The 15,374-nt window shown below is 40.3% G+C and overlaps 1 protein-coding gene across 1 annotated transcript; it reads right to left on the bottom strand.

The window, feature by feature from the left end:
* Window positions 1-1,811: 1,811 nt before the first annotated feature.
* LOC135461515 (uncharacterized) lies at window positions 1,812-11,252 on the bottom strand. Its single transcript, XM_064738652.1, has 3 exons — window positions 10,970-11,252; window positions 6,074-6,320; window positions 1,812-2,218 (listed from the first exon to the last, which is right to left on the bottom strand). The coding sequence occupies exons 1-3, from the start codon at window positions 11,114-11,116 to the stop codon at window positions 1,914-1,916; spliced, it is 699 nt and encodes a 232-aa protein (XP_064594722.1). The 5' UTR covers window positions 11,117-11,252; the 3' UTR covers window positions 1,812-1,913.
* Between the last annotated feature and the right edge of the window lie 4,122 nt (window positions 11,253-15,374).

The following is a 15,374-nucleotide window of genomic DNA, read 5'->3' as shown; positions in this document are numbered from 1 at the left end:
AAAGGCGTACCTTGCTAAACTTCAGAGTTTTGACATTAGAGATATTCTTTTAGAATGGTTTTACGATTATCTTACAGAGCGATACCAGAGTTGTGGTTAACTCTGGGGAAGCAGTCTGGTCTATGTAAAATATGTGCAGGTGTTCCCAGAGCTCTGTGCGCAGACCCTTTCTTTTCTTCTTGTGTATTAATCTGCTCACTGATATCCTGAACAGCATACGTTTATTTGCTAACGATACCTGTTTGTATGTCATGTCTGATATTTTCAATATTTATTTATTGATTTGAATGGTGTTTTACGCCATAGTCAAGAATATTTCAGTTATACAACGGCGACCAGCATGATGGTGGGTGGAAACCAAGCAGAGCCCGGAGGATACCCACGACCATCTGTAGGTTGCTGCAGATCTTCCCACGTACGACTAGAGAGGAAGGCAGCATGAGCTGGACTTGAGCTCATAGCGACCGCATTCATGGGATATTCCTGGGTCATTCTGTCATGTATACAACGATCAAAATCGATGATTGAATTTAACGAAGCAAAGACAAAATCCTTGATGATATCCAAATCCAGATCACTTTCTGAATTATACTTCCAATTTTGTTCATTACCTATAAACTGGGGCTATTTACCAAGCCACGTCTTGCTTACTTTGCCTAGAATCTGGTTTTCCAACTCTGGCTACAAGGCGAATAATAGACAGACTTTCTTTCATGCACGGTATTGTTTCGCCAGGTCTTAGCCACTATATAAACGACTTTCACCAATGCGGTCGCTGTGAGTTCAAGTCCAGCTCATGCTGGCTTCCTCTCCAGCCGTAAGTGGAGAGGTCTGTCAGCAAGCTGCGGATGGCCGTGAGTTTCCTCCGGGCTATGCCCGGTTTCCTCCCACCATGATGCTGGCCGCCGTCGTATAAGTTAAATATTCTTGACTACCGCATAAAACACCAATCAAATGAATTAATAAATATAAACGGCTTCTGCCCATTTGCTCTGAACGCAATCCGTATCCTTCTCGACCTCATGCACCATAACATAACCAACTTCATAAGCCGAACAGAGTATTTTAAGAATTCTTTCCACAAACAGTGAGAGATTGGAATTCCTTTTCAGCGCATTAAAAACAAATAACTACTACATAATATAACTACTATACTACTATATAATAGTAATGATAGCGATGATTGTGGCAATGGTGCTGATGGTGATAATGATGGCAATAATGCTAATAGCAGAATTATTGTTGATGTTTTTATGGTGGCCGCCATTCAACATCTTTAATTACTATCACCATTGATATAATGATCATTATTCTTGCCGTAATGGTTACTTTCATAATGATTGACAGCAGCCCCGGAAAATATTCTTTAAATGCTTTTAAAATCTTAAGTCTGTTATTTCACCAAGAATGGGGCCACGTTATAAGCCTGGATTACGGTGGCGCATTGAGTCAAATAAAGCTTAAAAAATGCAGAAGGGTGTGACTTCACGTGCAAGTTACCTATTATTAACAATAAGCTTCAAAGCTCTAGAAATAAGGAAGCACTGAGCAAGGGCAAATTCAGTACCCCCCCATACAAGGGAGAAAGGTTGCTCTGTCTACCCGACCTAGCTGTTCATAGCGAACTATTGTCGGTGTACGATATATAGGGTGTGGTCCAAAAAAGCTATGATTGTAAATTGTTAACAACTATTAAACTTTGTATTCTCAAAAAAGTTAATATATCATACATATACAAGTAGAATGACTCCATATTACGACTATCAGCGTTCTCAGGGGCTAATTTAGCGGTATCACATGCATGCAGACAATCTTGCGTAGGGAAGAAATGTCCCCATCAGCTGAAAGGCTGTTCTCGATTCGGCCAAACCATTTTGTTGGTTAAGCAAAGGATGCTATTCACAGCCTCGCATTTATACAATACTAACGTTGCTGTAAGAGCACAAATCCTCCTCCTCTTCGTAAAACACTGAGTCATTCTTTGCTTCCAATTCTGTGGGCAGTCTGTTTTTCCACAACACAATGTTTCTGCGCAGAATCTCTTCGTATACGGAATTGTTCGTTGTGGGAGAGTCGGCGTCTTTACGGGCGGCGGGAGTGAGGAAGGAAATGGATCTTGTTCGTGAGATCAGGCAGATGTCCTGGAGAGACGGTGTGCTGTCCTCAAGTTCACTCAGAGAGCTGATGGAAAAGTCATCAACATAATCTCCAATGTAATCTGCAAAACAATAGTGAGAAAAGCTACATAACGGTGCCATTTTGTTCGGGAAAATTTATCCATCTTGTACATGTAACAATCACTGAGGTGAGGACATTTATTAAATCTTTGTTTTTTCTACGTTTCCATATATCATTTTTGTGTTGACGAAGCGAGTTTGCGACGCCAGTAGTTCACCATCACAGAGTAGTGCTTGCTGACATTTTCCACCTCTTTCATCTTACAACGAAACACTGTACCTCTTATTATTTCGACAACTGGCAATTCACCCCCCCCCCCCCCCCCCCCACCACCACCACCACCACCACTGAAGCAGTCTCAGCCTGTGCACTTGGTAAAACTTTTTGGTAAAACGTGATTCGTGGGGCAAAATAACTCACGATCAAACTGGTAATCATTTTTTACTCTTGACCTACTTCCCACAACAAAATGAAGTGGTATATGCAGATTCTATAGGCATAGAAATTCCTGCAAACTGTTTGAATCTATGTCGGCCTGAGAAGGGATTGTTAAAAGTGGAATACAACTGGATGCACTAGAAATAGCTGTTCAAACACGTTCGAACACACACTGCCATTACGAATGCATGTCTTGAAAATGTGCCCCATATTATCATCTGTGTCTGGAGTAGCAGCAATAATCGGATTCACAATCTGTGGCCTAAATTTGTCCCTACAATTAGTACACAAAAACCTCCTTGAAGAAATAAATTTGCTAAAGATAAAATGCTTAAAGCATATCACAAACTATTCCACATTTTTTCGAATAAAGTAATAATTGAATGCATCATGCCATCAGAAATTGACATTCCGCCGCTATTTCAGGCAACATTAACCATTACTACACATGCTTTATCAAATGATAAACTTCAAACAATTGGGAACCACATCTAACAGCTAACTTGAACTTGAAAACTATCAATAGTGACACATCGATGGTAAAAAACACTGAAAGACAACAAAATCCCAGCACAGTTACAGAGAGTCACAAAGTTTAAAGCACAAGTACATCTAATACTAGGTGTGGGCCAACAACAACAGCTCGAAAATATAAGCAGTACCATCTATCCTATGACAAGTCCCTTGATATGTATTTAAAGACTAAACCAAGACTGACTTTCAAATCTTGGGAGAACAAAATTTGCTTAATTCTCTTGCCTAAGGGCACCAATAAAATTAAGATCATAATTAAGAAGTTTAAATATAACAACTTCGGACTACAAGATTCCAGTGCAACAGCAACTAGAAGTAATTACTCGCAAAGTGCTGAAATAATTAAAATAAATTAAGTACCCCCTGCGCGTCCCTGTAGCCCTTAATTACATGTGTATGTTGGAAAATTTGTGTGCTAAATTTTCGGCCTTAATGGCTGCAAATTTAAATTCTTTTCCTAATAGTAGGGAATTCAGTTGTTCTTTGGTAGTCTGTGTAACATTATAAAGCACATCCCCACACATACACGGACCTTTTCTCTCATCACAGGAACAAAGCCAGAACATCCGTTAGCGGTTCATTCCATACAATATTATGTGGTATTTATTTGTAAGTTATACCACTTTAAATATGCCCAAGGCCAAGATCAAATAAAATGAAGTTTAAGTAAGCAGTAGATTTATTTTATTTATTTATTTATTTATTTGATTGGTGTTTTACGCCGTACTCAAGAATATTTCACTTATACGACGGCGTAAGCAGTAGATTCCTACAAATGCATCTACCGCAACACATCAGCAGCTAATTATAGTCAAAAACATGTGAAAAGATCACTGGGTTTCTTCCTAAAACAACGACGATTCAACGCTATACAGAATACATTTTGGTGGTCATAAGGACATATATCTTATAAATACCAAGCTTTTAAGTCGCTGTAGACTTGGGGAGGTAAAGACCAATTATGCAGAGCGGCACACAAATCGCAAGAAAGCCGGATGGGGTGGAAGGATACTTTTCCAATTTCCATTTGTATGCAAATCACGCAATATCACAGTGTAGTTCTTCCTCCAATTGTGATACTCCATGTATAGCTGGTCGTCTTTATCTAACTTAACCAGGTAAGCAGCTAACTCCTTGGGGGAAGAAGAGTCAGCCGTGTTTATGTAAGAGCCAGGGGGCGCTACTAGTACGTAATCACATGGCCATGATCCCCCCCCCCCCCCCTCCATTACAACTGGCACAGTTACCATTTTCAAACGCAAGATAGAATTTGTATTTCTTCATAGCCGCGTCATTACATTCGTGCTCCGAGCACACGCTTCCTGCACATTTTCCGAAGAAATCTACATGCACTGACTTTTGAAGTTCTTGGATATACTCAAGGCGCTTGTTGGTGGGAAAGCGGTTAGAACTCCTTGCCACAGCTAGTTTTGTTTTGGGCGTAATGTTAACGTAAAAAAAGGTGTCATTTCCCGTGAGACGTTTGACCTCATTGTAAGAATATACAAAATCCCAATCCTCTCTGTGAGTCATTGTCCAATTGAAAAGATTGTTATACCTTTCTGGCAGTATGTCATTTAAATAAGGTGGCTACAAGTTAAATAGCAGCCACCTTTGATATGGCCATTTTTGTGATGGTAATGGGTGTTCGTGCATATTTCTGGGGTGAAATACCACAATGTTTGAAAATATCATCCTTTAGCTAGAAATTATGACAGAAGAGCCTTGTCCACTGTAAAATTAATTTCTCCTTGCCATCATCTGGTGATATGTAGATCGATTCTGTTCCAAAAGATTTTCATGATAAGTACAAGACGCCATTAGTAAAACACACATAATAAGAAGAGAATTCCACATGAACCTGGAGTCATGTTTAATTCCGCAAATGACTGATGACACACGTATGTTATTGACTACCTACACTGACACACCAGGAAGCACGCATTGCAGGCACATTGTATTTTTTTTTTTGTGGACTAGCCCAAATGTAAAAGTTATGCAGAGCAGGGGTGATAGGAAGGCGGTAAATGTAGACAGCTGCAGTTAGCCCTGAAAGACTTGAAGTTGCCTAATTATTCAGTTCTGTGTGTTGTATAGTCATGGGCCCATGTGCATATGTATATGCACTTTGGCCTTTGCGCGCTCACAAAAGGTGATCTCGTGGAGGCCCTTTTTTCATTTACCTTGTTTTTCTTCCGGTTTTTTTCCTACTTACTATACAGTGAACAACGTCTCAGTTCAGCCAACGTAGGAATTGAAATGTATTCCTACATACATGTACGTAGCCAACCTCCAATGGTGGTTCTTAAGTAAGAATTACTTCTTTCTTCTAGAGAGAACGTCAAGGCAAATCTCCTGAACAAAATGTTGGTCACACTCAAGACGCTAACATAACCGGAAGCCGAGCTGTCGGGCGACTAATCGTGTAACAATCCCTGCATCGATGCCAACAGTAATATGATAAGAATTAATTCTCTCCATTTCGAGACGCAGGGGGAGATAACCGCGCATTTTGCAGCCTGTTTCAATGGAGTCACATGATGGTTAAGGCCCACTTTTTCGTGGTGGAGTGCAAGTTTCTCTTGATTGCCCTCCAACCATAATGCTGGCCGCCGTCGTATAAGTGACATATTCTTGAGTACGGCGTAAAACACCAATCAAATAAATCAAATTAAGGAGCATACTTTTATGCACGTTTTCAAAGATACACATCCGAATAATACCAATGTTCAAATACGTATCACAGGCACATAATCTCTTATGAGCCTGCGTTTACTATAGGGTTTGTTCCACTGACAAAATGTTTTGAGAGTCAGCGTAACAATTACTGTATTCTGAAATAACATGAAGGCTTTCTGCAAGAATGACCCAATCCGAGCTTATCCGCAATTATTAGAGCAATCAATCCATAGAATTAGTTTACCCTCTAAACTTCCAACTGATAATCCAGTCAGTTCTTCATCCTTTGGAATTATTCGGCAGTCGTGTGGTTCACTCATCTGACGAATCAGTCGAGCTCTACCTTCTACCACAGCAACGGCTCCTCCCGAGCGGCCAATCGTGCGCTGATTTGTCCGAATGTTAGAACGCCCCCTGGCCAGTTTCCGGATCGTTTCGCTGATTGTGATGAGGTGCTTCAGTAGGGCTACATCTTGGTCTCTCATGCTCTTCTGTTAAATAGAATAAAATTGCACTTTCATTTACTCGAGCCACGGTATCTTGGTTATATACTGTAAGTCAATAGCTACTGCTGTATATTCTCAAACATATATATAAATATATAAAAAGTATAAATATATAACCCGATTTCAAAATAGGCTTTTCGTATTAAACTTTGGCGAATAAATGTATCAATATAGATAAAGGAGTGTCTGGCGTCAAATTTTAGTACACAATTATACTCATTTAAGTATGGTACCATGCAAATCATTGTGTGAGAAGGAAAATTCTCATCCTTGTAATATCTCTCGTATATGTTTGTGGCAAAAACATGTACTGGGTAAAATCATGCATGTTATCATTTTGATGACAGTAAAATAACAGAAGTTTTTCCAACAGTATAATTCTATGAATACAGTCCCAGCGGTTCCGTTAGCCATAAAATGCATATACATGAACATGTAACATATGTACGTGGTCATTTTCTTGATATCTGGGTTTCCCCCAGGCTCTGCCCAATTTCCTCCCACCATAATGCAGGCCGCCGTCGCATAAGTGAAATATTCTTCAGTGCGGCATAAAACACCAGTCAAGTGAATAAATAAATATGTTTTCTCGATATCGCCTTATAATCGATTGCTCAGTCTTGCCTCAATCTGTAGTGAGGCTACAAATTGCCCTGGTAAATTTTAATGACGTACAGGCCTGTTTATGAAGACGTTATGTAATTTGTCTAAATCATAGAAAATTAAATATTTAAGAAATATAGGGCTTGATCTCTCCACTTGGTGATTTATTCATTTGCATTTCGTTGGCATTATATATTCAATAATTTTTCACTCATATGATGTCGGACATGGTAATGGACGGAGGAAACGAGAGAACTCAACATAAATTACGACACAGTTTTCAGGGTCAGCTACACTCGTTGAACAGAAAACATAACTACATATAGCGCAGCGCAATGACCCAGAAGCCTCTCGCCATGCGGTCGCTGTGAAGTTAAGTCCAGCTCATGCTGGCTTCCTCTTCGGCTGTAAGTGGGAAGGTTTGACAGCAACCTGCGGATGGTCGTGGGTTCACCCCCCCCCCCCCCCCATATATATGCAATCTTATTAAAAGCCCCCTTTTTTTTTAGCTAAGTCTGCTTAATCCATGGTGTTAGGGGGCGTATAAATTGCTACTATTTATGCATTTACACGAACAGTTAGAATTAAACCCTGACTGAGGTAAATTGACAAGTGGTAATATTTCATCCGTTACGTGTGACCATTTGCCAGCTATCACACTGTCGTCGCTGCTCTGATCTTGCCCTGTATGCGTTACATCTTTAATTATATCATGTGTTGCAACGACGAAACACGCCAACCAGGCATACGCCCCTGTGTAAGGAAGACAAAACACGCCAACCAGGTATACACCCCTGTGTAAGAACGACCAAACACGCCAACCAGGCATACAGCTCTGTGTAGGGACGACAAAACACGCCAAACAGGCATACAGCCCTGTGTACGGACGACAAAACACACCATCCAGGCATACACACCTGTTTAGGGACGACACAACACGCCAACCAGGCATACACCTCTTCATGTTTAGGGACGACAAAATGAGCAATCCAGGCACACACCCCTATAAGGGACACACAATGCGCAAACCTAGCACACATTCCTATTTAAGGAGGAAATAATGCGTAATATGCTTAAAATGTAAACTTCACGTGCTTAACTATTAGTGCTGCAGGTCGGACGCGGATTCAAACCTATTTACTGGCTTGCTGTTGCTGATTGAAATTGTTTTGTTTCAAACTCTTACGTAACGCGGTTCTTCGTACAATATGGACATGCATGAAAAACCAATATTACAAAAAGAGGCATAACGTTGTGTTTTTTCGTCCTTGTATAGCGACGTAGCTCGTTTTAATAGGCTTTTCCTCTGCCAATTCAGACAAAAGTGAACATATTTAGCAGTTTTAAGTGGAGCCGGTCTGTGTAGTTATTGTAGTAGCGAGCTAGCGCCTTACACATGGACGGACGGACGGACGGACGGCCAAACGGACGCAGATGTTGATGGACAACGCCATACCATATGACGACCTTTATACCGGGAATATAAAAACAGAACGGTTGTTTCATTGACTAAACTGTCTTTATGACCGGGGCTGACCTATCAAAGGCAGGATCGTGCCCTTCAAATTTTAAGCTGTCGAACATATGACATACCTCTACACAGGAACTGCTTATCTGGAAAAACAAGGCATCCTAGTAAATTGATAGGGTCGCTGTGTCAGAAAAGTGTGGATCGTATTTTAGTATGATATTGGGTAGGCGGCGGTAAATCATTATCAAAATGAATCTCTCCAGAATGTACGGCCTATGTAAAGCACTGTATATTTGCAGGAAATATCTTTACTGGTTTGAGCTCAGCCGACACCACGGGATGACTTCCAATAATTCGAGTATCACATTTGCATGTGTCGTATCACTATATATCCATTCACCATTTATTTTGACAATCTTTTCCATCTGAACTAACATCAAAATGATGGACTATACTAAAATGACAACAACACCAGGTTTACTCTCCTGTCCAACATCGACACATGGACTTAATTGCTAAGCTGTACGTAATTTTCTGTATTAGTCATCTACAAACAATGTAAACACATTACATGCTGTAGCGTACATGGAACTTCTGTCATAAGCAGTGCTGGTTTCGGACAATGTTTAGGATAGTCAGTGTTAATTAATTAATCACCGCGTGAAATAATGTTTCTCGGGTGTAAATAGGAGCCATGTTGAACGACGGAATGAAACGTTTCAGCGCAGCTATGAAGGCTACCATTCGGAAAAAATGCCTGTCAACAGGACCAGGGGTTATCCTCGCAGTAAATAAATCCCTCGAGATAAAAATTCCTGTGGTTATATTGCCTTCCGTTTCTTGATTGATTCTAAATCTGTCTATGGAACAATTGCGCAGTATAAACCCATCTCTAATTGTTAGAAACACAAGAGAAATAAGGTCAATATGTTGGAGGTTGGTGAGGAAAAGTGCAAATATATACAAATATTTAATCGCCCGCTATTGTCACGAAGGAACTTCATAGATAAAAATTGTTAACAAGTGAATACCTTGGCTGACAAAAGCCCTTGCCTGTTAACAAGTGAATACCTTGATTGACAAAAGCCCTTACCTGTTAACAAATGAATACCTTGATTGTCAAAAGTTAACACAGACTATACCCCTTACCGGTTAAGAAGTGAATACCTTGAATGACAAGTGAACACAGGTTATCAGAGACTATATGTACCTTTGCTTGTTTACAGGCGAATTTGCCTTTAGCCTTGACTTATCTTTTAACAAGTGAATACCCCCAATAAATATAAAACTGAGCGCATGCACACACACCCGTTTACAAAAAAAAATTTCTTTCTTACACTTACTTCTTCTTAAGTTTCTGCTTACATGCACAAACCTAAATATGGGTAGCGGAAATCTCATATTTAAGAACTACGTGATCGTTTATTCAAATCCAGCTTTTGCTAGTCCGTCTGCTTAAGACCATGTATTTCAGGGGATTTTTCAGGTAACTGCAAACATGGTCGATGCATATGCAGTAGTTTCATATGTCCTCTACTAGGCTTCTTCAACCAACAAGCCTTGAGGACGCCTACATAGTGAAGTAAAACGTAAAACGCAGATGAAAGACAGAAAGAAATATTTATACATCCTGCATAAACTGGCCGTATATAATGACCGCCTGCAATTAAATACGCGGTATAGATTAAATATGACTCCTAATGACTTGGATCATGATCAGCTATATGGCTTCCTTAACAATGCTCGTGACAAGTCCATAACTGACCCACGAGATTGCGTGTTCAAATCCAGTCTCGGCAGGTGTACCACTGCGGCTTTACGTCAGAGAATTACCAGGTGAAGGACGGTGGTTTCCGTTGGGCTCTGCATGTCAGTTTTCCTCAATTCATAAACCTACACATCACATTAAAAAGAATAAGGAGGCCAGACTAAGGAGGCCAGACTAAGGAGGCCAGACTAAGGAGGCCAAAACATGGCTGAGCCTACGTGTATATATATCTATATGTTAATTTGTCACCTCGTCCCCTAATATTTATGACACTCCAACAGAACTATCCATTACCCTCTATATTTTTGACTCCCGGAAGCTAACGAATAGCCCAAAGGTCAACAAGATTTGTCATGTCAATACATCCTAAAAAAAGTGGGTCGTATAGATAAAAGAGTTCATCCGGTACTTCTAACTGTCAGACTTCGAATTTTCACTATGCAATCAGGCCGTTATGATTCCTTTAGCATATGCTACAATCTGATCCACCCATATTCACATAGAGCTATTGATAGTATGAATTCATTTGTTCCATTTAGCCAACTCACGTACATCGTGTGAATAGCTATGTGAAACAATATCGCAAAAGGCAATATGAATTAATGTCACTATGATATAATGTGGCTTTTTAATCAACGTGCGCACTGAACTTATAAACCTGACAATATAATAAATTAAAAATGACTTGATCCACCTATATGACATTCAGTTTATTCATTCAGTTTATATATATATATATATATATATATATATATATATATATATATATATATATATATATAGCTCACTCACCAGTTCTCGCTTGAGAGTCTCGAGTGCCTGATCAATCCTGACTTTAGCCGCATTGTACTCCCGCCTGTGAGGACACGGCGGACCCAGGCCAATCTTAATTCCGCTCATCCCTAGGCACCTGTTGCGTGCATGTGCTGTCTCTGCCATCCAAGCGCCAGGATTCGAGAGAACATTCTACATCGTTGAGACTTTTCTACAGTTGAAACAAACTCTGACGTAATTATACCCCATTTTCTCAACAATGCAACTGAAATGATGGCAATCCCTTTTTCAACAGGACCAACTTTTATGCACCACAGGCGTTAACTGCCCTGCTGTTAAATCTCTGTATTGAGGTTACGCAGTGAGATATATGTATACACGGTATACCGCTCTTGTCAACACGGCTCAGTTCAGGTATCCATGACCCTACTGGGATCTCCTCACATACAACTGATTGCGGACAGCCTGTAATATCCGTGCTGTGTTGACACGACATCTATAAACCGCGGCTTTCAACAAGCGAGCAGAAATATTGATAAACCAAGTGACAGTAGTTTGCTCCGGAGAGGTCAAATATTTGACGTCGGCCTTCAAATAAACCCTGAACTTCTTTTCTGACTTCACCACTCAGTCATACAAGCAAAAAGGTATTTTTCTCTGAATGTGTCTGAGCAACGATGGACTTGTTGACCGTGTGCCATACATGGCGATCACACAATACACCACTCAAACGGGCGGCTCCACTGTCCCAGACGTTAAAAAGACTTCCCACGAGGTCTTAAACTGTGCCTTTCCCACCCAGATTTTCAATGGACCGACACAAATGCAAAAGAAATGTTGATTCTTTATTCAAGCCCTTTCAGCAACTTCATTAAATACACCTTTTATCATGTATGTAAGCATGCATGTGGTATTACCTTTTAAAAGTGGGAAAAAAGGTGTGAAAATTAAAGCATTAAGCAGGGATAATGAGCGTGGAGGTGACTCGAACCCTCGTTCATTTAAGTTAAACGTTGAGGTCCACTTTCAACAATTTCTGATACTTACCTGAGGCAGATAAATGTCAGAAATTGTTGAATTCGCTCCACAAAGCCCATCAGCCCATCAGCATGTGTTTCCAACCCCTCTCGTCACAAGGCACAGTTGTTGTTTAAAGAGAGGCATAAGTGATTTGCACGCAAAGCTTTATTTATTAATTGTACCGGTACATTGTTTTATTGCTTATTTTAACGCCGTGCTATAGAGTATGTCATTGATGCCATGCACGACGGTCTGCGTCATGGGTGGAGGGACCCACGGAGGAAACCATTATACCAAGTCACTGACAAACTCTCACGTACCCAGTAATCTGCACCCACATAGTTGTAGTTATGTGTGTATATACCTGATGGAAGGCATATGATCCGATATACACCGGACGTCATGATGTAGCCACACAAGGGCCGTCCACCGCTTAATTATTGTCAACATGGCCCAGGGGATAGTAAGCCGACGAGCGGGAGAATGTCAGAAATGTCCGGTCTGAAACTGGGATTGAATCAACACCTCGTATGATAACTGCATAAAAGAGAAACATCTTGATCTCGTGGCAATGACCTACCCCCAAAACGCTACAGCATGTCAGAGACAGGTCCTATCAGGTCCTATAAGATGACAATGATGGCTGGACAATGAATATTTTCTGTGACATTAACATTTATCTCGCAAAACTGTTAGTTTAATCCATTTATTTTAACAAGCCACATTCCGATGTGTGGACTCGTAAACCGCGCGCTTTATTCATACATTAACACAATGAAATATTCAAATGGCCTTTTCTTGAATCAGCGTCGTATCAAGTTTCCACCGTTATATATAGGAAGTAAGGGATTTAGTCTCGTATAGAATACTGCATATATGCACGATTGACACAGACAAAACACTGAATATACACAGGCCTGCAGGGAAGGAAATGCACATGCAAACCGATGTGTGATTTATGTTATCACCGTGTTATGCACACCAGTGAATATAAATCTAAACGTATAAAGCTGCAGTTGTGCACATGCATAGGCGTGTAAATAAGGAATTGAAATCAGTAGCCTGTTCTACAAACCTTGTGCAATTTTGTGCAAGCGTAACTGTCATTGTCACACATACAAGTATCTTGTCACACGTTACCTTGACAGTTGCACCTGCCGCAAAGTTGCACATTCTTTAATACCGTGATTCCTTTACTATACGTCTGGTATATCTCACCTTTCGAAATTACGTAATGACGAAGAATTTTCAAGAAACATCCACAACCATTGCATTGCTACACATATCAATGTCTATTTATTTATTTGATCGGAGTTTTTCGCTGTAAGAATATTTCACTTATACGACGGCGTCCAGCATTATAGCGAAAGGCTCTATCCTGGGATTAAGACAGACGTCTATCCTAATTCCAGGGGAAACCCACGACGATCCGCTGGTTGCTGATAGACTGTCCACAGACAACCACAGAGGAGGCCAAGATGAGCTAGACATGAACAGCGGCCGCCTTGGTGATCACTAACCACTCGAATGCAAAGCCTACACAAATAAAAATTAATCAGTTTAAAGTCCATTGTTAATTATTTCATCTTCACTGAATATAACAAGAACATAGGATGTGAGCATCAAACATTATCGGTTAATGGCATATCTCTGATCCAATGGAACTGGCTGCTACTTTTACATATCGTTTAGGATCCTCAGACCAATTCATGCATTATATAAAGCTCATCCATCTACAAACAAATTCCTAGAAACTGAACTAATATTCGCGTCACATGTGAAAATCTCCGCCAATCAGTTGATCGGATGGTTAAAAGGGCCTAGTTCTACTCTGCTTGTGGTTCTGGTTCAGTGGCAAGTTATCAGAGACGACACAGTACAGTAGTGGGATCACCTGAATCGATGCTGCTTCGTTCTGACAACTTAAATGATAGTTGTGGCGTTCCTGTATTATCAAACTGTTGTTTCTTTTTAAGAAAACTACAGATAGTGTACATTCTTATTCTGGAAAGTACAGTGCGAAGGAGAACTTGGTGTAAAAAGACACCAAAATCAGCATAACACGCTGAAATAATGCACAGTGGGCCACCCCAACCGTGCATAAGACACTTGGGCAAACCACTACCTTTGCCATGTAAATGCCATATCATGTTTTACCGCCATGCCTTCTTGTTCAATTGGCGCATTTGTTCAAAGATCCAAGAAACATGCACACAGATATCAGCCACAATTTAACTGGGTCCGCATGTAAAAAGCAACCGATTATAAATTCACGAACATGTTATATAAAGGACGGTAATAAAGTTTTCAGCCTTGTGGATATGTATAGTCCAAATTCATTGCATAAAATAGGACAATTTGTGTCAGATGTTTACTCCACCTATCATTTGAGTAGTGTAGAAAGTCACTTAGGCACATGAATATTGTTAGAGACGGAAAAAGCACGCGTAACATTATTTTCCTGAAAGAAGAAATGACTCGGCACTATGGCACCTCGTCGATTCTCTTTTGGGAGAGTACTGTTACTCGTACTTTCTCCATTACGTAACTGTTCCTCTGCATTTCGTCAACGCCTACTTCTGTGAATTCAAGTCCGCATCATGCTGGCATCATCGGTCGAACAACAACATGCGGATAGTCGTGGGTTTCCCCGAGCTGTACCCGGTTTCCTCCCACCATAATGCTAGCCGCTGTCGTATAAGTGAAATATTCCTAAATACAGCGTAAAACACCAATCAAATAAATAAATAAAAGTCTACGCCTACGTGGTGTTTCTCCGGCTCACACGTCGCTGACAATTCTTTGTGGAGCTTATTTCACTACATTCGTTGCTATGTCCAGTTGATTCGCAAACATTGCGCTGTTGATTCCGTACAGGTCTGGAAATCCCGATGTCATTTTTAAAAATTATTCGTGGTCTAAATCATAGTACCGGTTTCGTACGGTTTCCTTGGAGTTAGCTAAAGAAGTCGCTACAGTGGGCCCCGGTCCTACGTCACGTGATGGACGAATATAATATCTTTTAAGTAATTCAGTCCAAATTTTACACATTTTCACCAAAATTTCGGTCCACCAACGGTCCAAGTGCCTCGGGTCACTTTCACAAAGATGTCGTACTTTGTACGATATCGGACATATAGGAAAATGATACGTTAACAGTGACGTACAAAGTATCGTATGACAAATGTAGGATAAAAAATGTCATACCCTGCTTTGTGAAACTGGGCCCAGGAGCCGACTTCACGAAACCATTTCTGACAACGCAAAATTTGAAATACGATCTTAAAGCTCATTTTTGGGCGTTAGAAATTAAAATTTTGTCCTCCTCATCAATGGTATCTTAATACAAACGTGTTCAAACTTACATCATCAAAAACTAAGCATAGTATAATAAATTATTAAA

Source organism: Liolophura sinensis, chromosome 1 (genome assembly GCF_032854445.1).
Source record: "Liolophura sinensis isolate JHLJ2023 chromosome 1, CUHK_Ljap_v2, whole genome shotgun sequence".
NCBI lineage: Eukaryota > Metazoa > Mollusca > Polyplacophora > Chitonida > Chitonidae > Liolophura > Liolophura sinensis.
The sequence above is the reverse complement of the archived record's forward strand: the minus strand, read 5'-3'. Positions and strand labels throughout refer to the sequence as shown.